Genomic DNA, 15,160 nt, shown 5'->3' with positions numbered 1-15,160 from the left:
GCTGTCAATCCGAAGCTTGAGGCCTAGATTGCGGGGGGGCGGTGGGGAGGGAAGTGGGTGGAATCAGGAGGAAAGGGAGCGTGGGGGACGTGTGGTTACTCACAGAAGTGGCAAGAATTTTGCAATCGGCCTCGGCAAGGAGGCTTGGGTAAAAGGAGGAGGGGCCAGGAGGAGCTGGGAACTGGCCCAGGAGTTTCGGCCTAAAAAGTGGCGGCTCGCCCTACAAGGAGAGTTTGCATGTTTAGGAGGAACCACCGAGATCTGTGGAGGACCTGACAGCCTAGAGCGGCCCGATCGCCTCGTTCTTAGCACGTTTCCGTTTCCGTTAGGGTCTTAGCGGTTGGGGAGCATCATGGCAACCGTGGTGAGTGTCGGCATGCGGAGGACAGAGGCGCGGACCCGCTCTCCTGGGTCCAAGGGAGGAGGGGCCGGGGGCCTGGACCCCTGGGTCCGAGGGAGGAGGGGCTGGGGGTCTGGACCCCTGGGTCTGAGGGAGGAGGGGCGGGGGCCTGGACCCTGGGTCTGAGGGAGGAGGGGCGGGGGCCTGGACCCCTGGGTCTGAGGGAGGAGGGCCGGGGGGTCTGGACCCCTGGGTCCGAGGGAGGAGGGGCGGGGGGTCTGGACCCCTGGGTCCGAGGGAGGAGGGGCCGGGGACCTGGACCCCTGGGTCCGAGGGAGGAGGGGCCGGGGACCTGGACCCCTGGGTCCGAGGGAGGAGGGGCCGGGGACCTGGACCCCTGGGTCCGAGGGAGGAGGGGGTGGGGGTCTGGACCCCTAGGTCAGAGAGATGAGGGGCCGGGGCCTGGACCCCTGGGTCCGAGGGAGGAGGGGCCGGGGGCCTGGACCCCTGGGTCCGAGGGAGGAGGGGCCGGGGGTCTGGACCCCTGGGTCCGAGGGAGGAGGGGGTGGGGGTCTGGACCCCTAGGTCAGAGAGATGAGGGGCCGGGGCCTGGACCCCTGGGTCCGAGGGAGGAGGGTCCGGGGGCCTGGACCCCTGGGTCCGAGGGAGGAGAGTCTGGGGGCCTGGACCCCTGGGTCCGAGGGAGGAGAGTCTGGGGGCCTGGACCCCTGGGTCCGAGGGAGGAGGGGCCGGGGGCCTGGACCCCTGGGTCCGAGGGAGGAGAGTCTGGGGGCCTGGACCCCTGGGTCCGAGGGAGGAGGGGCCGGGGGCCTGGACCCCTGGGTCCGAGGGAGGAGGGGCCGGGGACCTGGACCCCTGGGTCCGAGGGAGGAGGGGCCGGGGGCCTGGACCCCTGGGTCGAGGGAGGAGGGGCTGGGGGCCTGGACCCCTGGGTCCGAGGGAGGAGGGGCCGGGGACCTGGACCCCTGGGTCCGAGGGAGGAGGGGCCGGGGGCCTGGACCCCTGGGTCGAGGGAGGAGGGGCGGGGGGCCTGGACCCCTGGGTCCGAGGGAGGAGGGGCCGGGGACCTGGACCCCTGGGTCCGAGGGAGGAGGGGCCGGGGGCCTGGACCCCTGGGTCGAGGGAGGAGGGGCCAGGGGCCTGGACCCCTGGGTCCGAGGGAGGAGGGGCCGGGGGCCTGGACCCCTGGGTCCGAGGGAGGAGGAAAGGAAAGGCCGGATCCCGGAAGCGTGGGTTCCAGTGGATATTTGTGGTCTCGGGGATCAGCTCTGGTAGCAACTCCAACTCCCAGCTCCCTGGGCACAACCAGTGGCCAGTCCTGCAGGCCTTTGCCCTAAAGGCTGTTGAGGGTTTTGGTGTCTCGGGCCCCCAGCCACGCGGGAACCTTTGAGCTGTTGGTGGTGGGGATGGCACCTGAGTGCGGGGGGAGAAGCGCAGCCTGCGGTCGCTTGGTGCGTCTTGAGCCAAAAAAGAAAGAGTGTTGGGAACTCAGAGGGTGTCCGTGGAGAAGGGGGAAGGCTCCAGGCCCCCCCATATTTCCAGCACCCCCTAAGGGGCATGCCCAGTGTGGGTGCGCAGTGAATTATCACTTGAATCTTGAATGACTGAATGAATGAATGAATGGAAGGTGAACTCCATGAGAGAGAGACCAGGTACCCTGGGGCTGGCACCGAGGACTTGCTCAAGAAACCTGTGGGTGGAGAAGGGATGCGGCCTGAGCTGGGGGTTGGACTGGGCTTCCGGGTGCCTGGGTTCCCATGGTGACTCCAAGCAGGAACGGGCAAGGGTGGGGGTGAGACTTACTGGTGTCTGGGGGGTGAAATTTGAGGGTGGCCACACTCCTGAGACCCGGTCCCCATGGGTGTGGACGGACTGTTGGAAGTGTGAGGGGCAGTGGGTGCCGAGTTTCCAAATGACCCCTGTCTCCATGGGCAGCAGGGGGATGGGTGGGAGAGGCTGATGGGGAGAGGGAAGGCCTGTAGGAGGTGGGTCTGCTTCGTTGGGGTTGGGAAGGATTGGGATTCCTGGATGCATGTGTTTGTTTTGGCCTCAGGTAAGGTCCGGTAGGCTGTGTAGGGATGTGGGGGGCAGGTTCTCAGCCTCCTGATGGTGGTTTGGGGCCAGTGACCCATGCTCTTGGGTTCCAGCCTCTCCTGATGCGAGAGTAAGTGGGAGGAGCCTGGTGACCACGTGGAGGTCAGGACGTCCAGACTCTTGGTCCCAGAGCCAGGAGGGTCCCTAGGTTGGGTGCCTGCATCGCCTCTCATCCCAGTGGGAGAGACTTGTGGGGAGGAAGGCGGGTTGGGGCAGGTGGCCACGGAGCTGAACGAGCATGCTGGCTTCTCCCGTTTCCCTCTCCTTATTAGAAGTTATGGCCCTCGCTGGTTTTCTCAGTGGTTAGAGCGTCGGCCTGGGGGCTGAAGAGTCCTGGGTTCCATTCCGGTCGAGGGCACATGCCCAGGTTGTGGGCTCGATCCCCAATAGGGGGCGTGCAGGAGGCAGCTGATCAGTGATTCTCTCTCATCATTGATGTTTCTGTCTGTCTCTCCCTCTCTGAAATCAATAAATTAAAAAAGAATTAAAAAAGAAGAAATTATGAAATACTCCAAAGTGTCAGAAAATAATATAACAGACACCTACGGACCCATCACCCAGATTTTTGTGAACAGATTTATTGAGATATAATTCATAGCCCATACAGTCTACCCCTGTAGAGTAGGTAGTTTATTCGCAGAGGGGTGCATTCTGTCAATCAGTTTTAGAGCATCTTCATCACCCCAAAAAGAGACCCCATTCCTCCTAACCGGCGCCCTTCAATCCTCCCATCCCCCCGCCCTAGGCAACCACTAATTGCCTTTCTGTCTGTGGACTCGCCTGTTCCGGACATTTCATAGAAATGACATCCTACAGCATGTGGCCCTGTGCCTGGCTCCCTCCACCCAGTGTAGTGTTCTGTAGGTTCACCCATGCTGTATCACAGATCAGAACTTCCTGTTCCTTTTTATGGTTGAAGAATATTCTATTATAGGGCGATACCGAATTTTATCTCTCTGTCCATCAGTTGAAGACATTTGGGGTGGTGCTCACCTTCCGGTTATGAACAGTGCTGCTGTCCTCATTCACATGGTTCTCCAGGGGGGCCTTCAGTTGTCCCAGGTCGTGTTCACTCATCTCTCTTCCCCCGCACGAGAAGGGGTGGTGGCTGGCTTCACTCTTTGGAGAGCCAGGGGCACAGGGGGCCTTAGTGCTGCCTTTTGTTTTGTTTTTTAAGTATATTTTTATTGATTTTCAGAGAGAAAGGGAGAGGGAGCGAGAGGAAGAAACATCAATGATGAGAGAGAATTGTTGATCAGCTGCTTCCTGCATGCCCCCCGCCCCCCTTCCGCCAGGGATTGAGCCGGCAACCTGGGCCCGTGCCCTTGGCCGGAATCAAACCCCAGGACCCTTCAGTCCGCAGGCCAACGCTCTATCCACTGAGCCAAACCGGCCAGGGCAGTACCTGCCTTTTGCATGAGCTCAGCACCTTAGTGCATCATTCATTCAAACCCAAGCATTGAGCCGTGAGGTGTGGGCTGTGCCCTCCATTGGACACACATCCATTGGAGCCAAGAACATTGATTTACTGGGCTCCCTCGTGAAAGTGAGGTTACCGGGGAGATCGGGTTCCCCGGGGAGGCCCTTCCTTCTGTCTAGACACCCAGCGACCCTAGAACTAACCTGGCAGGAGCGGGGGGCAGGGAGAGCAGGCTGGACCCGAGGACCTGCATATGCAAAAGTAGTGACAGAGCTGGGGCATCGCAGCGCAAGGGCGGCCGGGAAACCCGCAGGCCAGACCACGCCCGCTTGATGCCCGCTCTGCGTTACCGCCTGTCCTTACAGTTACAGGTGAGGGGAGGACTTTCTCCTTCACCAAGTGTGTGCTAGGCCGTGGGGAAGGAACTGGGCTGAGCAGACCTGGTCTTCATCTCCCTGCGACGCAGGGCGTAGTGGGGTCACGCAGCAGCCGAGCGGGTAGGAGGGACTGGTGGGCTGTCGGCCGGCCTGTGGGAGGAGTGGCGGAGGGACAAGGAGGAGTTGGTGGACACGGGGATGGCGAGGGCTCTGACGTGTCTTCTCCCCCCCAGACGGCCACAACCAAAGTCCCAGAGGTCCGCGACGTGACAAGAATCGAGCGTATTGGTGAGTGAGCCCAGACCAGCAAGACTAGACCTGCCTTCCCTGTGCACCCCTGAAGAGCCAACCTGCCCAGGACCCCCGGGAAGCATGCAGCCTGCGTACCATCCCCCTATCTGAGGGGGGGCTGAGTTCCAGAGAGGTGTCAGATGGCACGTGGGGCACGCTGCCGGACCCCAATCCCAGGCTGCAGGCTTCGCCACCCTGTGGGCCCCCGGGTGCCCTGGCATCCTGCTTGGAAGTCCCAGGGGTGGGTGTTTGCCGAGTGCTTATGTTTGGCTGCTGAATGCGCCATACCCCCGGCCCGCACTTGGCATCAGCTCCTCCGGGCAGGGACCGGGCCTGCCTCGTTCCCAGCTGTGCCCCCAGCACAGGACGTGGCAGAGCAGGTGCCAGTGAATGCACGAGTTCGATCCCGTTGAATCCTTGCAGTTGCCCCGCGAGGTGCACATTGTGACTGTCACCCCATTTTAGCTGAGGCTCAGAGACTCCAGTCACCGGTCCCAGCTCACATCACGCGTGAGCCACGGGTGGTCCGGCTGTGATGTCTGCTAAGAAGAGCCCCCTGGTTTACTCAGCATTTAGCATGTCCTGCCTTCCTTCCGTGAGGGGGGGGAGTCAGGCTCCGCCATTCGGCCAAGGAGAACACAGGGCCCGAGGGGAAGCCCCTCACCTCTGGCCACATTGCCACGAGCTGGCCAGTAACTGCCTTCCGGTCCTTTCTCTGCTCACAGGCGCTCACTCCCACATCCGGGGGCTGGGGCTGGACGATGCCTTGGAGCCGCGGCAGGTAGAGCTGATGGGGCGGGTGGCAGGCCTGCTCCCCGGAGGCCTCGGGCGGAGGTGCCCAGGCCCCCGGGATCGTGGAGACAGTATGTCCTTCCAGACCTTTAGCTACTTGTTTATAAAATTCAGCCCCGTGTACACTTTATTGGTCTTAGAAAAATGGGGGTGGAGAAGGCTTTCTCGGCTTTTCCCCTACGTCCCAGCCAACATCCCCTTTCACGTCATGAGGCAGGAGGTGGCAGAACGCTGGGTGGCCTAGTAGGAAGTCACCTGGCGTGCTCTCACCTCCCACCCCCAGGCTTCCCAGGGCATGGTCGGCCAGCTGGCGGCCCGGCGGGCGGCGGGCGTGGTGCTGGAGATGATCCGGGAAGGGAAGATCGCGGGCCGGGCGGTCCTCATCGCCGGCCAGCCGGGCACGGGGAAGACAGCCATCGCCATGGGTAAGACACCTCTCGGGGCAGGAGCTCTTCCGGTCTCTGCCAGGTAACCCCTCCCGTGGAAGTCCCGGTCAGATTCAGCGCATTTAACAGAAACCAAACACGGCTGTGGCTTAGCCACGCAGGGTCCATTCTCTCGGGGAGAAGAATGAATGTAGGCATTTGGGGCCTGGTGAGCAGTTCCAGGAAGCCGCCTACCTTCCCACCTCGACATTCTCTGCACTTGTTTCCCCGTGGGGATCACTCTGAGTTCCAGGAGGGTTGCCGGAGCGCCAGCCTTCCCACCCATGCTCCTGGAGCCGGGAGGAGAGAGGAATTGCAGTCAGGTTCTACTAGATGGAGCTCCCTGAAGCACTTGTCTTGGGCGTCCCACACTCTTTGGCTCATATTTTATTGACTAGAATTTTTTTATAACTTATTTGTATTGATTTCAGAGAGGAAGGGAGAGGGAAAGAGATGAAACATCAATGATGAGAGAATCATTGAGCGGCTGCCTCCTGCACGCCCCCCCACTGGAGATCGAGCCCGCAACCCAGGCATGTGCCCTGACTGGGAATCGAACCGTGACCTCCTGGTTCATAGGTCGATGCTCAACCACTGAGCCATGCGGGCCGGCGTATTGACTGTAATTTAATCATATGGTCACTGCTGCAAGGGAGGGTGAGACCTGAGGATACATTTTCTATCTTAATTTGGACGGGTGCTACCTTAACGAAAGGGGGTTCTGTTGCTAAGGAAGAAGGTGAGCATCGATTAGGCGCCAGCACTCCCTTCTGCGATTCACTGGCAAGTTAAGAACTTTATACCAGGGGTCCTCAAACTTTTTAACAGGGGGCCATTTCACTGTCCCTCAGACCGTTGGAGGGCCGGACTATAGTTTAAAAAAAACTATGAACAAATTCCTATGCACACTGCACATATCTTATTTTGAAGTAAAAAAACAAAACGGGAACAAATACAATATTTGTATTTGCATGTGGCCCGCGGGCCGTAGTTTGAGGACCCCTGCTTTATACTCATTACTGCCCCTCATCCTTGTTGAACGACCCGTCCTTCCAAACCTACTGAGGAACCTCTTGCTGGTGGAAGCCTTCCTGGCCCTCCATCTTCCCCCTCGCTCCCACCTTCTGCTCAGACTGCGAGGCCAGGCGGTGAGAATGAAGGAACAGCGGGTTTCAGTTAAGATGAAGCAGCACTTGCCCTGCCGGTGTGGCTCGTTGGGTGTCATCCTCTGCACCAAAGGTTGCAGATTCGATTCCCGGTCAGGGCACATGCTCAGGTTGCAGGCTTGACCCCCTGTAGGGGGCGTGCAGGAGGCAGCTGATTGACGTTACTCTCTCACATTGATGCTTTTCTCTTTCCCTTCCTCTTTCTCTAAAAGAAAAGAGAGATATATATATATATATATATATATATATATATATATATATACACATATATGTATATATATATTTATATTAGAGGCCCAGTGCACGACATTCATGCACTGGGGAGGAGGGGTCCCTCAGCCTGGCCTGCTTCCTCTCACAGTCTGGGACCCCTCGAGGGATGTCCACCTGCTGGCTTAGGCCCGCTTAGTTGGGGAGCAGGCCTAAGCCGACAGGCGGACATCCCCCAAGGGGTCCTTAGCACTGCTGCGGAGGTGGGAGAAGCTCCCGCCACCACCGCTGGGCTTGCTGTGAGCCCGGCTTCTGGCTGAGTGGCGCTCCCCCTGTGGGAGCGCACTGACTACCAGGAGGCAGCTCCTGCATTGTCTGCCCCCTGGCGGTCAGTGCGTATCATAGCGACCAGTCATTCCACCGTTCAGTCGACTTGCGTGCTAGCCTTTTATTATGTAGGATGTGATGAAGCAGCACTCATCCCAGGGTCCTGGTGTGCCGGCTGTGCGAGCCCTGGCCTGGACGCTGGGAACACATAGATGAGGCAGACAAGCCCTGACCTTAGGGAGGTGGCTGTGGACACGGTGCCTCGCAGGTGATGTGTGCTGTCATGGACAGAGGAGGCTCCTGACCTGCAGGGTGTCTGGGAGTGTCCGGACAGACAGCGGGAGCAGGCTCTCCGGGCGCAGAGTGTGACGCATCTGAAAAGGGGACGAGGAAGAGTTCCCACGGCACACTGGTCGGAAGGGAGCCGGGACGTCTGTCTGAGATGTGGCTCGGGGCTGGCAGGGCCCCCGGAAGGGCTGCTGGGAGGGGGGCTCAGGGCTTGGTGTCCTCGGAGGCACAGCCAAACCCAGGCCTCACGCCACAGAGAAGGCCGGGCCCCGTGCTGGGAAGGTGATAGGGTCAGAGTTCATCCTCAGACCGTGCGGTCTAATCCAGCGTCCTGCGGAGGCCCCTGCCCCTGGCTTCCTTTGCGTCACCCTGTCGGCCCCACAGCACCAAGAGCTGGTGTTGCCACAGCGTGGATTTTGGGGGACATGGTGCCAGGGCCGCCCCCACCCACCCAGGCCACCCTCTCCCCAGGCATGGCCCAGGCCCTGGGCCCCGACACCCCGTTCACCGCCATCGCGGGCAGCGAGATCTTCTCCCTGGAGATGAGCAAGACAGAGGCGCTGACACAGGCCTTCCGCAGGTCCATCGGCGTTCGCATCAAGTGAGCACAGGGCCTGGGCAGGGGCGGGGCAGCTCCCAGCAGCCTCAGGACCACCCCACCCGGCAGCTCGGCCTGTGCCCGAGGGCTGATGGGAGTTAGCGACTCCCCAGGGCCAGGTCAGGTGCTCTGCTCAGACCTGCTCTCTGATAGGGAGGAGACGGAGATCATCGAAGGGGAGGTGGTGGAGATCCAGATCGACCGGCCGGCCACGGGGACGGTGAGTCTGCCCCGAGTCTGGGCCACCTCCAGGCGGGAGGGTTGCAGTGAGGTCCGAATCCCATGGAATGTTCCACTGCAGATCGGAGCATCTGCGTGCCTACAGTAGGGGGTTATTTGAATTTATAGCAGCTCCTTAATTTGTGAGGGACACTGTGAGCAGTTAAAACCAAGAGGTAGAGCCCTGGCTGGTTTAGCTCAGTGGATAGAGCGTCGGCCTGCAGACCGAAGGGTCCTGGGTTCGATTCCAGTCAAGGGCACATGCTTGAGTCACAGGCTCGACCCCCCTGGGGGGTGTGCAGGAGGCAGCTGATCCATGGTTCTTTCTCATCGATGATGTTTCTCTCTCTCTCCCTCCCCCTCCCTTCCTCTCTGAAATCAGTAAAAGTATATTTAAAAACACACCAAGTGGTGGAACAAGAGAAGGTCTGGAAGTTTCTTCAGGGAATTCCTAACCGTCAGGCTTAAATGCCTGCCCCATGGGATTTACACAGCGAGGATTCTCCCTTTTTTTAACCCAGTGGTTCTCAGCCTTCTAGCCCTTTAAATACAGTTCCTCATGTTGTGACCCAACATTAAAATTATTTTCGTTGCTAATTCATAACTGTCATGTTGCTACTGTGATGAATCGTCATGTAAATATCTGATATGCAGGATGGTCTTAGGCGACCCCCGTGAAAGGGTCGTCCGACCGCCAAAGGGGTCGCGACCCACAGGTTGAGAACCGCTGTTTTAACCTAAGACTTTTTTTTTCTAACTTTTTTGTTATAAGTAAAATAGATTCAAAGAAACATCTGAAAGAAGCATGTAGTCTAATAAGTGATTATGAAGCAAATACTTTCATAACCACCCCCAAGAGCAAAAACTAGAACTTTGCCAACCCCAGCCCTGTCTTCCTTCCTCTTTCTACACCCCCCAAGTCCCCGCAGAGGTAGCCGCCCTCCCTCGTTACCACGTCTTTGCGTTTGTTTTACCACCCACCGTGCGTCCTTACACACCATCGCTCCCACTGCGCATTTTTAAATTTCATGTCTCAAGTCTTTCTCATGGTTTGGTTTCCCCTTTATCTCTCCTATTTACCTAATAATTTATCTGTTGGTCTCTCTTTTATTTTTTTAGTTTATTGATTTAGAGAGAGAGAGAAACATTTGTTTGTTGTTCCGCTTATTTCTGCATTCATTAGCTGATTCTGGCATGTGCCCTGACCGGGGATCGAACCTGCAACCTGGGTGCATTAGGACGACGCTCTGAGTACCTGGCCAGGGTGACACCCTCTGTTTTTAATTTGCCACCCCAATAAGAATTTTAAACGTAAAAACACAGGAGAATATTTAAATATAAGGGAAGCTATTCCCAAGCTAGTTCTCCTGTACACCCTACCCTGGGGATCAAGCCCGCAACCCGGGCACGTGCCCAGACCGGGAATCAAACTGTGACCTCCTAGTTCATAGGTCGACACCCAACCACTGAGCCATGCTGGCCGGGCCAGCTTATTTTTGTATTGTTTGTGTGTTATCTTTTAGGATTTCGTTTGTTTACTGGGTTTTTTATAATAATTTTGTGGAGGAGCAATTGACATGCAACAAGCTGCCCACATTGAAAGTTTTAGGATGTTGAGTTTGACATACGTGTGCACACATGAAGCCGCCGCCAGTCATGGCAGCGAGCACACCCATCACCCCAGCTCCCCTTCGGCCCGTTCCCACACTGTGTGGGAGAGACGCCGGGGCCTCTCTGAGCCCTGGCCGGCCTGTCGCCCCCTCAGGGCTCCAAGGTGGGCAAGCTGACCCTCAAGACGACCGAGATGGAGACGATATACGACCTGGGCACCAAGATGATTGAGTCCCTGACCAAGGACAAGGTCCAGGCCGGGTGAGCAGCGGCAGGCCACCCCGCGCTCAGGGTGGGGGAGCTCGGCACCTCCCTTCCTCACTCCCGCCTCCTTCCCCGGCAGGGATGTGATCACCATCGACAAGGCCACGGGCAAGATCTCCAAGCTGGGCCGCTCCTTCACGCGGGCGCGCGACTACGACGCCATGGGCTCCCAGGTGCTCCGGGCCCGCACCCTCCCTCCCGGCACCAGCATGTTCCCCGGACCCTCCCGTCACCCAGCCCCCTGTCCCTAGTACTCCTGGCTCTTCCCTGGACCCTCTGGGACGGGGTCCCGCAACCTGGCGCTGTGCTCATGGTTCCCGGGGTCCCCAGGAACCCCTGTGCCCTCAGGGCTCTCAGCTACCTTCTGGGCCTGGGGTTTCCAGTAACCCCCATCTGGATTCCCAGCCCCTTTCCAGGGAGCCCCGATCTCCCCGAGACAGAGCCCCTGTGGGCCCCTTCATGCTCTTCTCTGCCTTGTCTCCACCCCCCACCCCACCCCCATGCTGCCCCGAAGACCAAGTTCGTGCAGTGCCCAGACGGGGAGCTCCAGAAGCGCAAGGAGGTGGTGCACACCGTGTCCCTGCACGAGATCGACGTCATCAACTCCCGCACCCAGGGCTTCCTGGCCCTCTTCTCAGGTGCGGCCCGCCATCCACTCATCCCGCCTGCTCCCCCCTCCCCCCCATCCTCCCATAGGGCCCACCCCTGACCGGCTCTTCCTCAGTCCCTGGCTGTCTTCTGTTCTCCCTCTGTGTGTGGTCTGTCCCTCTCCCTCTGTGCCAAGTCCCCTCTCGGTGGTTTGATGGGGGCACGGCCCTCCTTCTCTCCATCCTGAGTTCCCTTCCTCCTCTCGGGGGACATCGCAGACCCCTCGCCCTCCTTTCGCTCATCCATGCCAGCCTCAGTCTCCCTTCCCTCTGTCCCCCGTGCCCTGTCTTCCTCCGTCTTCGCCCACGTCTGGCCCCAGATCCCTGTCTCCTCTCTGACCCCTCCCCCTGTCACCCCTGCCTCCCACAGGTGACACAGGGGAGATCAAGTCAGAGGTCCGAGAGCAGATCAATGCCAAGGTGGCCGAGTGGCGCGAGGAGGGCAAGGCGGAGATCATCCCTGGGGTGGGTACCGGGCGTGGCACTGGGTGGGGGGCGTGGGAGAAGAGGGATGCGCGGCCCTGGGTGCGGGAGGTGACGCGCCCTGATGGCTCCCAGGTGCTGTTCATCGATGAGGTGCACATGCTGGACATCGAGAGCTTCTCCTTCCTCAACCGGGCGCTGGAGAGCGACATGGCGCCCGTCCTCATCATGGCCACCAACCGCGGCATCACCCGGTGAGCCGGCCTCGGGAAAGGCTGCCCCAGGCGGGGTGGCCACAGGGTCCAAGGGCATGCTCGTTTGCTCGTTGCACATCTTGGCGGGGGTGGGCTTAGCGGCTGTAACAGGCTCCCCCCAGGACCGCGGCCCAGGCGAGAGGGTGGACTTTTCCCTTAAGGTAGGGGTGGCCTGGCCGGCGTGGCTCAGTGGTTGAGTGTCAACCTAGGAACCAGGAGGTCAGGGTTCGATTCCTGGTCAGGGCACATGCCCGGGTTGCGGGCGTGATCCCCAGTGTGCATTTCTAGGAGGCAGCCAATCAATGATCCTTTCTCCCTCTCCCTTCCTCTCTGAAATGAATAAAAATATATTTAAATTCTTTTAAAAAAACAAGGTAAAAAAAAATAAAAAAACAAGGTAGGTCGTGGTCAGGGTGGGTAGGCAGCTCTGCTCCACCAGGAAGCCCGGGACGGGATTTTCTGTTGTGTTGCCCCTGTAACCCTTAAGGCTATAGTTTCCCAGTCTGTGTGCCAAGGCACCCCGGGGTAGTGCATAAAGCAGGAGTTCCGTGGGACAGCGTAGCTTTCTGCGGGAGGCACGGTAGCGTGTGTTGGACACGGGATCAAGCACGACAGTGAACTCACTCAGGCCCGACTACCTGATAAACGGAGCGGAACTGAGTGTTCCTGCGGCCGGAGGTACTGGGGGCTCCGGGGACGCTTGGGAGCCTCCGTCCGAGGGTGCCGCCAGCGCCCGGGCCCTGTTGTCCTCCGGGCTGGCTCTCTTCACCTCGTCTGTGGTTTGGCCCCGAGGAAGGGAGAAGGAAGTGGGGAGCAATAGCCCCCCGGAGGCTGGAGCCCGGAGGCTGCACCGCCCAGGGCGTGGCTGTGCCAGTGGCACGGGCGGCGGGGGAGTGTCGCCTCCAGCTGCAGCCGCGTGCCCGCTGACCTGGCCGGCAGGGCTGGTTATCACACGGGGAGGGAAGGGGCAGGGCTCCGGGCAGCGGCCAATTCTCCCCTGGCTCTGCCCCGGCACTTTTCCCAGACGAACTGCTGGGAACCTCAGAAGGAGCTCAAGATGTAGAGATTGTCTCAGTCCCACTTCCCAAGGGAGGACAGCAAGGCCCGGTGATGCCCAGGGGGCAGGGAGACTGGTCTCCGAGGGCTGAGGCCAGAAGAGGCAGCGAGAGCGTGTGCGGCGGGTGCAGCTCGGGGCGTGGGAACGGCGCCCCGGCTGCTCCTGGGAGGGGCGAGCAGCGGGGATCCAGCCGCTCCTGCTGTGGGCAGATTCGGGGTTCGCGAATCTGCTGCTGGAATGTATCTGTAGCCCCCAGATCGGTACTCGTGATGCTTTCTTGGTTGCGATCTATTTAGTGCCACCCTTGTCACATTCGGTGCTTGTTGATGGCGGCTTTGCTGTTTAAAACGGCCCCGGGTGTTCAGGAAGCAGGGGGCTGAGTCTCACAGAGGAAATGCATGTTAGGTGAACTTCATTATGGCCGTTACAGTGCCGTTAGCCATGAGGTCAATGGGAGGGAGTCTGTCATATATAGTAAGTAAGTTGTCTTCAAACAAAGCACATAGAGCCAGGCGATGTACTGGCTGGTTGGCAAATAGCGACCAGAGGCTCACAGGAACCTAACCGTGTGTCTCCCCAGGAGCCGGGGTTCGGTTTTGCTGATCGAGTGTTGGCCCCATTTTATAGAGCGTAGCTCTCACCAATAATGAGAACCTCCTGGCTTCCCTAGCGCCAGGCCCGGGGCTGGGCCAGGTGCCGCAGGGAACAGGACCCGTGCGGTCCCTTCCCTGGGTCACGCAGGGTAGGGGACCTTGGTCCAGTAATCCCGACGGCGCTGTCCAGCTAAAACAAGCCGGCTTTCCAGCGGGACTGACGCAGTCGGCTGGGCTGCGCAGCCAGGCGCTGACGCCAGCTGGGGCTGAAGGCCACGGGGTATTTGGCCCAGAGAGGGGGGTGGGTGGAGGGGGCGGTGGGAGGAGTCCCAGGAGAAGGAACGGAGAGCCGGGCTCCGGAGGCGTCACCCTGACGGCCCTCCTTTCCCCTCAGGATCCGGGGTACCAGCTACCAGAGCCCCCACGGCATCCCCATCGACCTGCTGGACCGGCTGCTCATTGTCTCCACCTCCCCCTACAGCGAGAAGGACACGAAGCAGATCCTCCGCATCCGGTGCGGGCAGGCTGGGGTCCGCCCTGATGGGCACGCGGGGACACTGGGCTCTGGGGGGTAGTGACTGGCCCAAAGTCTCTGGGCCTGAAAGAGGTAGAGCGCGGCCTCCGATGCAAGGTGGGGGCCCCTGTGGGGAGGGGAGGGGCGGGGCTGGTCACTGAGGGGGAGGAAAGAGCCTGTAAGGGGAGGGCCGAGGCCCAGCCGGTGCCTCAGTGGCCCTTGCCCAGCGTTCTGCAGTTCTGAAGTCGCAGGCTCCACATGTTCTGGGGTGGGGGCGGGGGGTGGGGGGGCTGGGGGATGCTGCAGTCACAGGCCTGACCTTGTCTGACCCCCACCTGCCTGCAGGTGTGAGGAGGAAGATGTGGAGATGAGCGAGGATGCCTACACGGTGCTGACCCGCATTGGCCTGGAGACCTCCCTGCGCTACGCCATCCAGCTCATCACCGCCGCCAGCCTGGTGTGCCGGAAACGCAAGGTCAGCCGGCTCGCGAGCCCTCGGGGCCGGGGCCAGTGTGTGACCCACTGCTCCAAGGGCTTGGGGTCGGTAGTTGCCTTTGGTCCTAGAACATAGGTCTTCGGAGGCAGGGACGTTGTGTCCTGGGTTTCCTTCTGCGCCTGCTGGCCAGACACACAGTAGGTCCTCAGTAAACGTCTGTTGACTGAGAGTTGATACTGTAAGTCCGTCTTACAGATGAAGGAACTGAGGCATGAGAGATGGGGCTCACAGCCAGGTGGCCGAGGCGGTATTTGAACCCGGACGATGTGGCCTGAGTCCCTCCCTAGGGAGGCCCCCTGAGTTCTCACTGTCCCCCCTCAGGGCACGGAGGTGCAGGTAGACGACATCAAGCGGGTCTACTCACTCTTCCTGGACGAGTCGCGCTCCACGCAGTACATGAAGGAGTACCAGGACGCCTTCCTCTTTAATGAACTCAGTGAGTGTCTCCCCTGCCCGCCCCCCCCCCCCCCCCCCCCGTCCCCAGTCCCCTGGGTGGCCTGTCTGGAGAGTTGGAGAGGTGGCCTGGCTTCTGGGCCCCAGTGACCACATGACCTTCTTCTCCTACAGAAGGCGAGACCATGGACACCTCCTGAGCTGATGCCCCCTCCCCCGCCTCCCTGTTTTCTACCAGAGTTCTGACACTGTGACTTTGTATAAAATGTTCTGAAACTGGACCCTTCGTGTGTGTGTTGTGTGCGCTCACGGGCATGCGCACCCCGAGCCCAAAGAAAGG

The 15,160-nt window shown here is 60.0% G+C and overlaps 1 protein-coding gene across 3 annotated transcripts; it reads left to right on the top strand.

The window, feature by feature from the left end:
• Positions 1–68: 68 nt before the first annotated feature.
• On the top strand, positions 69–15,101 carry RUVBL2 (RuvB like AAA ATPase 2). 3 transcript variants are annotated; one of them, XM_036307231.1, is made up of 15 exons: positions 69–364; positions 4,486–4,540; positions 5,269–5,324; positions 5,619–5,760; positions 8,223–8,352; positions 8,503–8,569; positions 10,334–10,440; positions 10,523–10,616; positions 10,958–11,081; positions 11,461–11,555; positions 11,649–11,767; positions 13,812–13,931; positions 14,277–14,406; positions 14,749–14,863; positions 14,995–15,101. In XM_036307231.1, exons 1-15 carry the CDS (start codon positions 353–355, stop codon positions 15,018–15,020), a joined length of 1,392 nt encoding a protein of 463 aa, XP_036163124.1. In that variant the 5' UTR covers positions 69–352; the 3' UTR covers positions 15,021–15,101. The 3 variants fall into 3 exon arrangements, with proteins under 3 accessions (XP_036163124.1, XP_036163122.1, XP_036163121.1); XM_036307229.1 differs by lacking the exon at positions 69–364 and adding an exon at positions 4,193–4,246 and having other exon boundaries at positions 14,998–15,101; XM_036307228.1 differs by lacking the exon at positions 69–364 and adding an exon at positions 4,193–4,246.
• The last annotated feature ends 59 nt before the right edge of the window (positions 15,102–15,160 follow it).

This window comes from Myotis myotis, unplaced genomic scaffold (genome assembly GCF_014108235.1).
Source record: "Myotis myotis isolate mMyoMyo1 unplaced genomic scaffold, mMyoMyo1.p scaffold_m19_p_45, whole genome shotgun sequence".
Classification (NCBI taxonomy): domain Eukaryota; kingdom Metazoa; phylum Chordata; class Mammalia; order Chiroptera; family Vespertilionidae; genus Myotis; species Myotis myotis.
Note: the sequence above shows the minus strand (reverse complement) of the source record. Positions and strands in the feature narration are given on the sequence as shown.